This window comes from Dermacentor albipictus, chromosome 5 (genome assembly GCF_038994185.2).
Source record: "Dermacentor albipictus isolate Rhodes 1998 colony chromosome 5, USDA_Dalb.pri_finalv2, whole genome shotgun sequence".
Taxonomy (NCBI): domain Eukaryota; kingdom Metazoa; phylum Arthropoda; class Arachnida; order Ixodida; family Ixodidae; genus Dermacentor; species Dermacentor albipictus.
The window spans coordinates 76,744,025-76,759,778 of record NC_091825.1 but is presented as its reverse complement, the minus strand read 5'-3'; the positions used below and the strand labels follow the sequence as shown (position 1 = coordinate 76,759,778).

Here is a 15,754-nt window from a genome sequence, read left to right as displayed (position 1 = left end):
AAAATAAGACGAAGTTGTTATTTACTCTCTTATGCAAATCTTGACCGGGCCGGGCAATTGTCTTGCAGTGTGGAAAGCTGCGATAGTTGTGGTGAATGAATGAAGGACTTGCATAATGCCGACAACCCTGTGTTGCCGTCAGGCGACGTTGGTTTTTAGCCTTCATAGCGAGGAGTGGACACGTGCGGGCTCTGGTAGTCGGTCACCTAGACCGCAACCTGCTTGTATATATTTAGCTGTTTCTCCAACGCTGCTACTGACATTTTACATGTCTACCAACAACTGCATTCCGATGTGAAAGCAGTGTACCTGCGCGCACAATTACGGCCGTAAGGCTTTATTAATGCTCAAAATTCATTACGGTGTTCAATGCGAAGACCCCACTTGTGAACTCGGCGGCGTCACAGCCGCGCCGACTGTTCGTGCTTATTTAAGAGTAATTGTAACATTTAAATATAGAACAAATTTGATTCACCAGATATTTAAAGAAATGCGCATAGCGTTTTTTACGCTAATGAGCTAGCCGTCCTAATGAGCGGAGTCACTCGCCTAAAACCGCGTAGGCAAGAATCGCCCCTTTTGTTGAGCCGAGGATGATGTGCCGGACAGCGGTTGCCGCCAAAGCTGATCCGATGATGTGGCCGAATGCTCGAGAATTTGCGAAGCCACTTCGACCTTGGTGGATCACGAGCGTGCAGGAATGGTGCACGAACACAAATGCATCGCACCATTCGGCGCCTCTTAATTTTCGTGTAGCTTTATCTGATGGAATCCGCAATGACACAAGATTCGAAAAAAAGTTGTAGCTCTTGCGGCCAGGCCCCCCGTCGGCACTTTCTCTTTGTAGCAGTAAACAATGCCCTCGTGGGGAGACGCGGGAGCATGCCAACACATTTCGCCTATCAAGTTGCTGGGGACCAAACTTGCTTTCGCAGGGCTATGTTATGCGGTAAACACCCTGCGCGCAGCCAACAAACCTTTGACGCGCGTCCTTGCGCTCGGCCGCTTGTCAACCCTACACGGTGGCGGCGGGAATCAAACTTGCGCACACGGTTGTCGGCAATACCCAAGAGGTCTACATTTGAAACCACCGATGTCTGCACGAAAATAAAGGTACAGTATGACAGCCTAATAAAACACGTTGTTGGGCTAGATGGTGCATTTTTCTGGACCAGAACTGTGGTGCACCACTGAGAATTCAGACGGAAGAAACGATATACATGTAGATGGCTTCACAGCAATGAATACAAGGTCTATAATGAAAGCCATGGTGATGTAGCTTAGTGTAATTGACGGCTTTAGCTATAGTTGTATAGCAAAGTAAGATCTAGACAAGGTTCATTATTGCAGACGCGCCTCTGTCAGGAGCGAAAGTGAGGGTTGGCAAGGAACCGCAGTGCAGACTGCAGCGGAAATTTATTGTTTGGAATGACGGTAACAAAGCTGTCATATACAAGAATGAATGAAGATATTACGCCACCTTCAACCTCACCATCCGTTGTCTGAGTCAACCCTTTTCATCTTTTGAATGAGAAACGCGATCAGAAAACACATTTTGGTCCAATTGCCTCTGCGGCTGGTGCTCAGAGTTGTGATAATTCGCATATTGCCTAAGCGAGGAAAAACAGTATTTCATGAATCGGCAACGACATCATTGCGCATGGACGTCTGCAGTGTCTTGCAAAGTCTGGAGCTGTGCTGAACCAGCACGACATTTCCACTCCTCATAGCAGAGAGCACAAAAACAGTGACAAAGACAGCCCGTTATTCCCAACCGCTACTGAGTGTATTTTTTTATCTTCTGTATCACTGCTTTAACTTGTCATCGCATTTCACTGGCTTGATTAATGCGGTATTCTTTTCAAGACGGCAAAGGTCATCGATATAAGCACTTTCAAACACTGAAGTGTGGTTGAAGACAATCCTTCTCAAACGCTCACCTTCTGCCTGAGGTCAGTGTGGCGTCTGGTGAGGGCGTTGGCCTCCTTGGCGGCTCGGCGAAATGCGTCGGCCCTGTCGGCCTCCGGCGTGTCTGGCAGCGCCTCGCGGAGGCACAGCGCACGCTTTGACTCCAGGTCAAGCTGCTCCTGCAAGTGCGGAAGCACCTCTACCGAATGTATTACCTGATTTTTTTTGTACATGTGAATACTTTTCTTATATCGAGCCGCAAAAAGAAGTTACGAGCTTTAAATTGGCCTGAAGAGGAAGCTTTACTTCGGGCACAATTACAATTTTTCTATTCAAGTACACCTGAAACGCCGAAGAGGGATAAATTCGAAGGAAAGGCAGGGAGGTTAAGTAGAAGCTATCTACCGGTTGGTTACCCTGTACTGCGGAAGAGAAAAATGAGCATAAAGCACTTTCCGCAATAGAAAACCGCAGAAGCAATTTGAATGAAATTCGTTGCCTTTAAAAGAAAATTTTAAGTTCTGCTGAGGGTAGGAAGCGGAACTTCGATTTAGAACCAGCGTGTCTTTGACAAAATTTGCTTCGATGCAATCGACAGTATTTTAAAAAAATTGCCAGCGAGTGAATTAAAGAAAGAAAGAGAAAGAAAGGAGCGCGAAACTTACACATCGGTACCTCTGCGCCAAAAACTGCATTTGTTAGAGGAACTTAAGAGCACAAACTTGATACGGAAGCTTGCTGATTACGCGAAATTATTGCGCTGCTTACGACGGTTTGGCTGAATTCCTATGCAAAAGTTAGGAATATATTATGGGGCAATGTATAATACCTTATTCTTGTGCGCTTTAGATGTTTCTATAAGTGCAGGTACAGAATTGTGAAATAATGTTTGTCATCTAGCTGAGTTATGGAGTTCAAACTAGATGCTATGGTTTTTGTTTAAGTATGGCGATAATAAAAACATCGAGCAAAATAAGCTATCAGCCCCCCCCCCCCAATAAAAAAGAAAAAAATCTGTTTTTTGCCGTTAGCAGAATTTAAGCTTCACTTTCAAAAGCAAACGCGCTTAATCAAATTCAACGCTGTGGATTCCGCAATAAACGATTTCCCCGTTTCTATGTATTTATATAGGAGGTCCCGGTGAAAAGCAACCACTTGGCGTGTCCTTGAGCCTAACTTCCACAGTGTATCGCGTACGAGCTAACAAGTCAGGGGCACAAGTATCACCAGGGACGTAAGCTCCGGTGACGTGTGCCTGTGCGCCCTCTGTGTGATTGTGCCTTCGTGCTAGGATAAGCCCTTAAGTATCGCCATGCTCAAATCTCCTCACGTGGGGCTTCTGGCGCTCGTGAAGATCGAGCTATTACAGCCTCTCAGGTGACCGCAGTATCTCCCCGGGACTGACCCGTAAGAGCGTCTTCGCTGCGTCACGTTAAGCTTTGCAGTGAATACGTAGACCAGAGCAAGGCTGGTGGCCAAAATGTTGTTTTACAGCGAACAAGGTTTAGCACGGGAATTTTTTTTTAAGTCGAGAACTTGCTAAATAAAAGAATGCAATAAACACCATTGCAAATAACTAATCTTTATTCTGATTTACAAAATCCACAATTTTTGCCGCCATGCGCACTTATCGCACTTATAATGCCGAGGCGCCGGATACGTCGTGTGTTCCTGCATGGGAGCAGCAACCCTTCTTACCGGGTATACAGCGCCAATCACACGAAATAATCTGGGTATACCCACACTCTTCTGGTATTTTACCTACATTTCACCCCTCAATTTTATTAAATTGGAAGAAACGTAAAGCTCACTTCGCTTTTTTTTTCCTCGGAAGTTCAGCGCATTCTCAACTCCTTAAATTTGTGTCCGACAATTCAAAGCACTTAATTCGACGGAAGATATTGCAAAATTCGGTTTCGTTTATACGAGGCTTGAATTCATGTCTTTAATTCATAGCGACCATCCGTAGAGCCGTTACGCAAATGCTCCTGACATCGGAGGCGCGCCGATGTTAGGCGCCGGGTTTGGGAAGGGTTTGATTCGACGAAATACACATCTCAGGGCCCAGCATTTGTGCAGGTATCCTTGCTGAAAGCGATTACGCAAAATCTTCCACCGAATCATGGGACAGACACCTGTGGAACTTCGTGAAAGTGGTTCAGTCATATTCTGGCCCTATCGGAGAAAATTTGCAATAATTTGATTGAGAATATTCTGTTGTCGCAGGCGACAAAAAACAATGATGAAGCCATTTTTGAATATCGTGCGATGACATTTAAATACGACATGCAGCATCAGCGTGCAAGCCCACTACGTGAAGTTATATCTTCATCCATACTTGTTTAGGCAAAGAACAACAGTTTCTACCACACCAAATAGGAACATGGTAAATGTGTCAAATTTACGGAGACTCCGCTTTCAGCACCTAGCCGTGCCACTAGAATGTTTGTAGAGCGCAGCTCTTCCCGTTCCTGCGGCAAGCGTCGGCGTATTCGTAACCGGGCGAACGAGCACAGAGGAGGATGAAAGGGCGAACGCGGAGCAAAGCGCGGAACAAAAGACGCGAGGAGGAAAGTGGAGGAGGAGAGCATAGCGAAAGCGTGGGATGCAAAGCGTAGTGTGGCAACGATGCCTACGAGATGGCACGAGAGTAGAGTGCGTCGTCGGGGAGGTCAGTCTGCGGTGGCTGCTGTGAATCGCGCCTGCGCGCCATCTACGCGCTGCCTTTCGCGATCTCCAGCCTAGCGAGGCAGTGACGCCACACACCGCACCATTTGCGACGTGCCGCACGAAACAGCTGCCTGCGCCAGCCAATATATCGCGAAATGGAAAAACATGTAGAGCTCCACTCGAAATTCGCATTAGGGAGCATCGTGATGGTTGGTGAATTTTTTAAAGCAAAAGCTTTACTGGCCGCGAACTTGCGATTTCGCCGTGGCCATGTTCCGAGGAGGCACATGACGTCACATCGCGTTCCTCGTCGTTGCGTTCACCTCCGCTCGCTTCGCCAGCTGCGCCGCATGCCTCATAACATGTCGGAGGATTGAAAAGGAGAGCTCACGCGCACCGCAACCACAGTTGAGGCGGCTGTATGGATGGCGACAATTTTGAAAGCAGGAGCAGGCCTGGATTCGACATCGGAACGAGATGAACAGGAAACTAATCGCCCAGGAAACAGACGAACAGCGCGCCGAACGACTGGCTGAACGCCGCAACATAGCTAGACAAACAGACTAACCTGGACTTGCGATCAAGATTAACCAAGGCTAACCATGCAGTGTCTTAGCTTTCGCTGCGTATATCCTGGCATAGCCGAGCTAACCCACTGCAATATTCTCTTCACAATCGTGATGTAGCAGTCGGTAATAAGCCCTTACTTGAATACATAATATGTGCTGAGCAGTCTTCATGTTGTAGATGACACAGAAAAGCCGCGTTTAAATGAGACAGCAGCAGAAAGTGCGCCTTTTCATTGAACTTTCGGTTTCTCTACGTGTAGCGCAGCCGACCGGGCGACACCTTGGTTAGCCTGCCTGCCTTTCCTTCTTTATATATGTCTTTCATTGGAAACGTTGGCTTACCTCATCGGCGTCTGGAAACATTACGCTGTCCGCTATGCACCTTCGCACCTGAAAGAAAATTGCATGTATTCTAGAAGGATGTCCCATGCTTGACGCACGCTGTACGGTACATATCTACAAGGAGCCCGCAGTTCATATTCCGCGATTGAACACAGCACTCATATATGATCGCCTATATGTTATTTTCCTATACATACATATTGGCTTAGTGTGTGATGTCAGCCACTTCTATACTCTTGCAGAATTGTGGCAGGTAAGCTAATTATATTTACGACAACGGGCGCCCTTTAAATGTAGATCTGACTGCACTTTTTTCCTTTCCGACAATGTTCAAGACAGTACTGTTTAATTAGCCGCGTGTTTATTAAACCTATATTGGTCATCACAAGTGCGACGAGTAAATAAAACCGGCATTTTAGCCATTGTTAGAGGTGAATTGTAGTGCTTCAGTAACGCGAGAGGCTGATAATGATCGATACCGTTATGGTACATTATCGACGAGTGCAAAGAGGATTTAGATTTAATTACCTTCCTTCATATGCGTTGTTTGCCCAATCTTTTTGTCACCAACTGCTTTTACGCCACCACCGAAGGCTGAAAACGGCAGCACTGGACCACTAAAGCGCCACTGTGGTCTGCACTCCATGTTTATCGTTTCTTAATGATGCATGGTATGCGATGCCACTGCATACTTGAATGTTGTGTTTCTAATTGCTACCAGGCATGTCAAATTTTTTCTTCTTATTCTTTTTTTTATTAATTGGTTTGCCGCAATGCTTGTGGTAGTAAAAAAAAAGGAACAAAAAGGGACGACCAAAAGGGGCACCCAGCTGGCCCTGTGTGATGCAAGTACTTCTGCAATGAATTTGTGCCTGTCTGTTATTCAATAGGTTAAGGCCCTTGAAATATCAGACCACACTTTGACTTCCATGCGCATCTTGTTTCTGTTCATTCTCTAAGCCGATGGAAATTTCCGTTCATTACGTTTAGTCTTCTATGCTACGAAATTCTTGCATTTTGTGGTTTCGTGCTTCTTCACAATGTTTCATTTTACGACCGGTAGAAATATACTTTTACAACGTCAGCTGCGAATCACCCTCTGCAAAAAACTTCCCTCGACCTTGTCTGTAACGGCTACCATTTTGGGCGTATGTGGGCAAGTTTTGAGCAACTAAAGAGTCATAGCATAAAGACGTATGTACCACCCAAGAGCGTATTTTGTGGGCTCTGGGGATTCGCTGAAAGCCTGTCTGTTGAAACAATTAGGCTGTTAATTATTAAGACTGCTGCGGGAAAAGTTGCATAGCAGATGGAAGTCTTTGCGGACGTTGAGGTGATCGCTCTCACCTGACGCTGTTCTAAATGTGTGCTATGCAAAGGGATTGAACAGATGTTGTAAAATATCTTATTTTCAATCACAGATTGAATATCATGAACTCGCGTTATCTCTGAAAGCACTCAATGTACTCCTACGCATTCTATTGGTACGTCTAGCAACCTGCCTTCCGCTACTCATCACCATGTCACCGGCGTTCTCTCACACTATTTTCTGAACTCAAACTTTCGGTCCCTGTATTAAATTCTCGTAGCACAACGCTTTCGAGCGACTTTTGATACTGTGTATAGAGAATATAGTTTCGGCAAAATTCTTGTGCCTTCAGATGATCAACAACGTACCACAGAACCTATGAGGAACTTGCAGTTTTTTCAAGTTTACGAAATATTGATTCCATGAATCGTGAACTTCTTGCATGAACATCAGCTGTGAGGACATCAACCATGTCATGGCTAGCATACCTGAAATGCACTAGTCTAGCTACTTGAAAAATGTGCCTGGCATAATACAGTGTCAAGTGGACCCACTAGATGGTGACGTAGTGTAACGGAGAGAAAACACCCCGTCCTCTCCTTTCCAACCCCTTGCACAAAAAGATTATGCAGATATTATTCAAGTTTGCTGTTTGCTGTTTTTTGTGTCTTTCAAAGTGTGCGACAGGTTTGAAACATCATTACTTCCATCACTGCCTTTGCCTGGCTTTGTTGCGCTAGCTGGCGTGCACAAATTTTGTAGACGTCAGCAAAAAGAAAGAAATGGGCCACGCTTCACCTGCGTCACGGTCCAGAAGGCGGCGCTGCTCATATTGGTGGCCTCGACGACGATGCGGCAGGCCTCCTTCTCGCGCTTCGACGCCTCCACAGAAGGCAGCACGGCGGCCATGCACTTGGCCTTGTGCGCATCGTACGACCGGTCTCGCTGGACGCAGTGGTTAGTGCAGGTTAGGTCAGCCTCGGGCAATAGAAAATATTATCTCGAAAAAATAGAGCGGGCAATGCACGAAAGAGGTCAACAGAAATTAAACGCCATATTGTCAAACCGACCTCCACTCGAAGTTCTTCCTCGAGTCCCAGGAGTACGACCGCGTGGTGAAACTGGCGAACGAGTGAAGCATGGTGCTGCCCCTCAACTAAAGACAATAGTTCGCTTCAATAACCATAGCCTCGAAAACCGTGCGACATCAAAAAGGTTTCCAGGGACGCTCCTCGGTGATTCTTGCGTTCGCGAGTCGCCTGAGAAATACCTCTTTGCGCCATTGCATTCTAGTACAGACGCCAAGGGCGATTGGGCGTAAAATTTGGTCTCAGGGATTTCAATGACATCCTGTCAGCGTGCATTTGTGCGTTCGAGACAGTCTTTCTGTATGCGCGCAGAGAGCATGTATGTATGAATTGTAAGCATCGTAGCTGAACTGAAGACAACGGTCCTGGCTTCTTCATTGTTTTTTTAAAAAATAATTTGACTCCTGAACTGGAGGGGCAAATGAAGCCGTGTGGTATACCGATAAAAAACACATAAGAAGTCTTGGAGCTTTGTCATCAATTTTGTTTGCGGCTATATATACGGGTCGATCTGCGTTCAGCACACATATTTCATTCGATACCTATAAACTTGAACACATGTCGCAGCATGCAAGCGACCACTCAAGTGGTAAAATTTGACGTCTCTGATGCTTTTTTTTTCAACCCTCAGAAATTGAAAATCGCAGCAGTTATTTTTAGAGAAATAAACACATTATATATTTCTTGATAGCGTTACATCATCACCAATAAAGGTTTTAGGTTTAACCGAATATTTTGCTTAATAAGCGTTTGGTAATCAGTTACTTACGCTCAGTGCAAAAGTACCTCGATTACTCGAAAGTACACTGAAGAGTATTAAATCGGCTGCATTCTGGCAGCGCACGCATATCAATGGCACAGCTTAGGTGAAATACCCTTGATAGAAAGACAGCCACTGTCGTATCTGAACGCGCACAGCATAAAACTTGAAGTGCTGTGGTTACAAATCCTGTCCGCTTTATTGGAGGGCTGCCATCAGAAATGCCTTGTTACAGTTCATGTCCTGTGCCACGAGAGTAAACATTTTTAATCACCCTCCCAAAATTCTTATTTCTGGTATAATAATCCATTCCCGAGACTTTCCATCCTACGTTTGCATGTGGGCTATTATGCACGTTCCAGCAGACAGCAGCAATTGAATTTACGCTTTTTTGGCGTAAACTGTGAGCATTTCTCCGAAACTGGTGCTCCAGAAACCGTCGCCATTGACAGGCAAATGGCAGAGCAAGGAATAGACGCAACGTTCTTGTACTCAACAGCAGAACGCGACATGCCCTAAACAATCTGCTGCACGCCAGTGTTGCTTCATTTGTAGAAGCTAGGTTATGCCGAGCAAAGCCAGTTGAGCTTCCCTGGTAGGTTTTTTCCGTAATTTAATAAAGTCTCAAGCTTAAGAAACATGCAACGCCCAATTTTCAACCCAGAATTTTGAAAAGAAAGAAATGAACGTAATTTTAAGCAGTACCATTATTACATCTTGTTTGAAAAGTTTGTTATCTGGCTTCAGATCCGTTGTACACCGTGCCCAGCTGTCGTGCCAGTAAGTAAAAAAAAAAACTGTCGCGAAAAAAAAAAGGCAAAGTGAAATCTATAGGTTAGCAGAGCATATTACCTAAACCATCCGGCAGACAAAGGCGACATGATTGTTGTGCCTGCATTCTTACAGGTATGCAATAAGAAAGTAGACTAGTAGGGAGCCATTACGACACGCAGCCAGTCTTCGCAAGCCAAGTCACTATGCATTCATCCCTTTAACCTTTTATCCGTCAAAAAGCTGGTCCAGCACTGGCACCTGCTCTTAGCAGACTCGGCTCGGTGTGTTTAGTTCCCGGTAGGATTTAATCGATGCGCACTTGTATGCAAGCAATCGATGCGCACTTTGGCAATCACTCTGTGCATATTTTCTCCCACTTCAGTCGTTTATTGCGGTGTACAGATTCATCGCCTTTGTCGCAACACGTGAGGGGTGCAACCACACGTTGCCGTCGCAACCCTGGTCTTCTCAAAATATCATGCGTTTAGCGTGGGTAACGTGCTGGTGCAAGGCACTAAAACTGCGTGGCATGATCGCGGGTCGGGCCATCTTTTTCTGGTTTCAATTTCATCACCGTTACCCTACCTCCTTGTTTTTTTCATCCCCCATTTTTTAGTGCAGGCGCGGCCCTTTGTGTGTAAATATTCTATCGTTAGTCGCACGCCATCTATTCTGCCAAAGTTGTAAGTTTAAGGTGAACTGGTTGTAACGCAGCTGTTTCTTGCTTTTCTCTACGTGCCATGTACTCTATTAAATACCCATGTGTGACCATTAAACCAAATTCAACTGCGAAACCCGGAACAAGAAAGGAAACTAGAAGCGGGACAATACAATCAAGTTCTAACTAAAAAAAATTCTCAAGTGAATTGAATATTTCATACAGTCTTCAGCTTCAGCGCCCAACTTGTTTACCCTAATCCAGCAAACTTTGATTGCCATTCTAGAGAGGCTGCTTGATGAGCGCCTACTTATTTTGGTCTAGTTTATTTAGGATGATGAAATACGGTGGTGCCGCTGGAAGCTTTGCGTGTGCCGCGAAGGTGTCTTCGCGAGAGCGTCGTCTTATGCTGTGCGTTGAGACCACATGAAAGTACCCGCGCCGGTGTCTATGTTTCCGGGAAATTTAACAGGCCATGTTTACCTTATACCCATGTTAATTGGGCATGTTAAGTGCCTTACGGGGAGTACATTTCAGGACGGGGAAATAGAGCACACTAACAGTAAAAAAAAAAGTGACTACATTTTAAGTCTGTTTTTTTAAGATGTAGGTTGAAAGAAAAAAGCTTCTAAAAAGTGATTGTTTTACGTTGTATTATAAATCAAAGTACCATAACCTATACTTTCTCAACAACAACAACAAAAAAACGAAACTATTTTCATTATAACAGGGTTGAAAGGCAATGCCGGCCAAGATGAATGCGTAGCCAATCCAGAACAACACGGTGGCGTGCGACGAGACGGCAATTATTCCTGCTAAAACGTAATACGAGCGAGTTCTGTTCTGATTATTTCGTTAAAAGCTGTTCAACGACTAGAATAAACTTCGGTGTCCCTTTTTTATGCATTACATTTTGTACAATTTGAACCGTTGGCGGCGAGGCTGCGCACTCGGCCAGCAAAGTGCGTTCCGTGAACGCGCTCCCACCGGAGTGCACTCCACTTGCGACGCTTATATTTGCCAATGTGCACTTAAACCGAGTGACCCTCTCTATAGGGGTACACAACTTGACCGCTTGACAAGAGTAATTAAGGAGAATTGCATGACGACATGCATGACATATATACCTTGCATTTCGCAAGGGTAGGTCAGCAATAGCGACACCCAAATCAATATCATCTATGATTGACTAGCACTGTCCTACTGTAATTTCTTGTCAATTAGAAGACCTCACCTCCAAAGCTTCCTCTGTTGTTATATTGTGACAGGACATGTGCTTTGCGCGGATCTCCTGCGGCCAACCTGGACAAAGGAACAAACGAAACCATTTAAATGTTTAGTTCATGGAATATGTGCATGAATCAGAGACGCAACTGTTTAATCTCAGGGCATCATTGCCCATGTGAAAATAGTGGATGCGCCGTCAGTGCCGCAGATATTACGTCTTGATACACTGTTTTCTCCTCATGAATCGTACAACGTTGTTATGATGACATGAAAAACTACAACACTTGCTTCTTTGAAGTGCTAGCTTTTTTTAGCTCGTTGCTCAGTTTCACGCCGTTGGCGCGATGCGCCGTGAGGACGGTGAATGAGTGAAAAGCACCAGAATTTGCTTTCGTTGTTGGAAGCGCACGCGACGCTCTGTGCGCTTCCACCAGTGAGAGAGGAGTGTTCGGTCACGTAACGCAAAGCTCTATGACTATCAGGTGGAGTGGCCACTAGCGTATCATGGGCGGGAAACCAACCGATTGCGTCCGTCGTTGTCGTCGCATTGTCGCTTACCTCCCCGCATCCCTTCACCTTCACTTTGAAGGAAAAAGCGGCCGGGCACCAGAAATAGACACTAACGACCACTAAAGTGATCGGCACACACGCTAAGCTTGGCGTGCGACTGGCATAGTAGCAGCAACGGTGGTGAGTAGACTTGTGGTAAGATGGACTTTTAGCACACATAGTGTTAGCTTCCAAGTTTGACTTAACATTCAAACAGCGGCGCTGGTGACATCCCGTGAGGCCAAATATTTTGAAAAATGTTCGCTTAGTTGTGCGCCTCTGCGTCACTTCTGTATGTCTACGAAAAGCTTTTCAGAGGTGGGAGCTTGAGGCTTTGTGAAATTTATAACTCTAGAAGTTAGCTTCTTGTCAATTTATTCTTCGGAAGAAAATGAACTAGTCGCAGATGCACGATGAAAGCGAGGGAATTGTGCAACGTTGCCGGACCACAGCTCATTTCGAAGCAAAACTGCTTCTTTCGTGCTGTAGCATTAACAATGTCATTTTCCTGTAATGAAATAACATTCCTTCATTTGTTGTCGCCGTATGACTCGTCCGTAAACTGATCCGATTGAAACGCCCAATTATAATGCTTTCGAACACTAGCACAAAAATTTGACGTAAAGACCGACGTTTATCTACAGCCGTTTAACTCGTCGCGCGCGTGGGAGAGTGCGGCCAACTAGAGGAATGTGTAGGTAACGTTGAGCGAAGTGGCGATGGAGAAACGGCCAGGCAAAGCGACGCGGAGGTAGAAGGTAGGCGGATGCGCGCTGAATCAACACGACCTGCACTAGGTGGTGTGGGCTAAGTCGCCCTACTCTGGCACTTGCTACTGCTTTTCTTTGCGATGCATACGTATTGGATTCGTCTACTGGTAATGTCGTCCTTGCATCCCGTACGCTCTGTGTGCGAGTGAGAGCGTGCGACGGTGAGCCTACGATGGCGGCTCAATCTCGCCTGCGCAAGGGGAAGGAGCGCGCCGTATTACGTCGCACATTTTGCGTCATGGACACGGGTAAAGCCTGTTTCACATGCAAGCGATTGAGCGAATGGAGCGAACAGCGGCGCGGCGCTGCGAAGCTTTTCGCGAGGTTTCGTTTCACATACATTGCCGCCGCGCATTTTCCTCCGCTGCGAATAGCAATGTTGCTGGCAGAAAACACGGGACTTTGAGCCAGTTTCGGTAGTTTTTGACAACCAACAAAAGCATTGCTTTGTCCCTGCCTCTCAAATTTTTATTTTATAAATACATATCCTGCGCAACAATTCGTTGAAAAGCTCTCTTTGCATGTTGCCCGTACCACGTGTAGCAAGTGAATAAACATCGTCCTATGCGCAGACTTTCCCGCACTAGTACTCCACAGGTCACGTGTCGAGGCAGGCCGTTCGGAAGCGGTGTTGCCGCTCGCTCTGCCGCTGCGATGAAATTCTAACTTGCCCGAACCTCGCCGCTCCCGCCGCTGGTGCCGCCGCCGCCGCTCGAAACAGATTTCTGCGGCGCGGCGGCAGGATTCGCGAGCATTTTCGCTTGTATGTGAAACAGGCTTAAGGGGATGGAGGGGGGGGGGGGGGGCTTGTATTGCGGCCGCTTGCGGTCGCGCGCGCTTTATCTTGAAAGCGATCTGCCTGGGGACGCAGCCTAGCTGGGCCGACTAAAGCCCCTTAAGCTTCGTTAAGTATAGCGACACTCTCCTCCTCTGCCTTCACTCCTCCTGGTTTCTCCTCTCTTTCACGCTCCCTCCTCGACCATAGCGCCACCTACACTGCTCGAGCGTAGCAACGCCACCAACATGCGCTCCTCGGCACTCCGTAGACGCTTCTCGAGCAAAAATGGCGCTGATGCACAGCGCGAGGGCTCATGTGACGCTATTAGACCAATACCGACGCGGCGTTGTCCTCGGCCAGAGCGCGCGAGGAGGAGGCGGCATTCTTCAAAGTGCGGCACTACTTTACGAAGTTTAAGGGGCTTTAGGGCTAACGGCTCGTAACTTTGCGTGCGCTGTGTTCTCAGCGCTAAGTTTGCGTTGAAGCGATAGAAAGCATGAAGGTTACTTCGCTCGCTGCTGCTGCCGCGATTCCTCACTAAAGCGTTTTGACAGAGAGTGGCCGCGGTCATCGAGTGCGGACACCTGCCGCTTCCCTGTGCGCGCTGACACCATGCAAGGTAATTTAGATAATGAGCTAATATTTACAAGGAGACGTTCTACTCTGGCGGCCGCTGCATGTGGCGTAGCCATGTGAGCCTTGCCTTGAACACGATCTGGGATGCGGACAGTGTAGGCGTCAAGACGATCCGAGGGCCGATAGCGTTGTGTACGCTATTGCATCAATACGCTTGCGTGTCACCCGCGTTCATGAAGTGAAACGCCACTGTAACTTTTCTTTAAACCTAACCCCCCCCCCCCCCCACATCCTAGCATATTTATTTCTGCATCCTAGGAGAAGTGTGGTCTATGCAGGTCAATGTTAGCTTATCACAAATAATTTCAACGCGTCTAAGTTCTCGAATGTGATTCTCAAAGCCATTACTTGCTTATATAGTCAGGTAATCAGTTGCAACTTATTTGGACGGAAAGAAATGCCAATATTGAAGCCACCGCATTAGATAACAGCATTGTTACCAAGGTGCTGTAACAATATCGGGAATTTATCCAAAAGAGTCAAAACATTTTTTCCCAATTGTCTATAGACGGATAAAAAATAAATTCCTCCCAGTTCTCCACAATAGACAATGACACAACTTCTGCTTTATTAAAACCTGCATGCTCACGATTGCAAACCTATCATTTTCTTTACGAATGCCAATATCCCGCCACCTATAGGCCGATCTATCTGAAAAAAATATATGTATAAAAACCTTCCAATAAAAACAGAGAGCGTTGCACATCGGGTATGTTAGCCTCCGACAACATTAAAACGCCCAAGAAGGCAAAAATGGTTTCAACAGATTTTGTAGCATGTCCCAATGATTTTGCAAACTCATTACATTGACATGCAGTAGTTCAAAACTTATAACTCTAGAGCATTCCAATGCACATTTTTGCTTCTTTATTGTCCAGGGCTTGTTGCTTTCTTTAATTAGTGTGCTATTAACGATAGCTTCAGCATATCTTCCTCCGTTTCAATGCATAGAGCAGAACCCTTTTCCTGCTTTCTTACAAAGATTTCAGTGCAACATAGAGGTCTCTCGAGTTATTGGGAAGAAAGGGATAAGAGATTTTAGTGAAAAGTTTTCACGCAAACGAAACAGCAACGATCCCATTCGAACTGAGTATGTGGGGCAAGAACATTCGCAGGAGTATTGTCCCTTGCGCGTCAGGCGAGTATTCTACGACTGAACAGGACAAACTCCACAGGTAAGTTCCCTGATTTCCCTGACTTGTTTCTCTGTTTCCTTGCCCGGTTTTGGCGGGTGCTGTAACTGACATGCTTTAGGATATACATATTCCCCTACACAGTACTGAATCCAGCAAGCAAGAGCACAGTTTAAATAAGAAAAGAAAATGCTCATTCATTCAGTAATCACCTCAGGTATCGTGGGCACAAGATTCAAGGTGAGCCTCCTTCACCTCGGGAGACATGAATTGCAGCAAAAACCGTGCGGACCTTTGAGTCACAATTCCTTTTTCAATGAAGCAACCGCCGACACTGTACAAGCATTGCCTGGTAGAAAAACGCACTCTAACGGTCTGTACGCAACCAATGTTGGCCTCTACTGTCCATTTATAGAGCAAAAATATTCACGCATGTTTGCGTGAGATTTGGGGATATAGTAGGTATGGAAACGAACATAAAGAGACAAACACATTGAGCTGTATTAGTAAATGACCACAGGGGGAATCGCATAATGCCGACCACCATGTGCTACTTAGGCAACGCTGGTTTTTGGCCGCCATT

General features: G+C 46.1%; 1 protein-coding gene across 1 annotated transcript in view; it reads right to left on the bottom strand.

Moving 5' to 3' along the window:
* Positions 1 to 15,754, bottom strand: part of LOC139060492 (uncharacterized) — a 107,522-nt gene that overhangs the window by 74,630 nt on the left and 17,138 nt on the right. Inside the window, exons 2-5 of the mRNA XM_070539650.1 lie at positions 11,313 to 11,380; positions 7,597 to 7,743; positions 5,490 to 5,537; positions 1,941 to 2,087 (exon numbers count right to left, since the gene is read on the bottom strand). Of these exons, the coding sequence (XP_070395751.1) occupies positions 1,941 to 2,087; positions 5,490 to 5,537; positions 7,597 to 7,743; positions 11,313 to 11,380 (410 nt within the window). The remainder of the gene's footprint in view (positions 1 to 1,940; positions 2,088 to 5,489; positions 5,538 to 7,596; positions 7,744 to 11,312; positions 11,381 to 15,754) is intronic.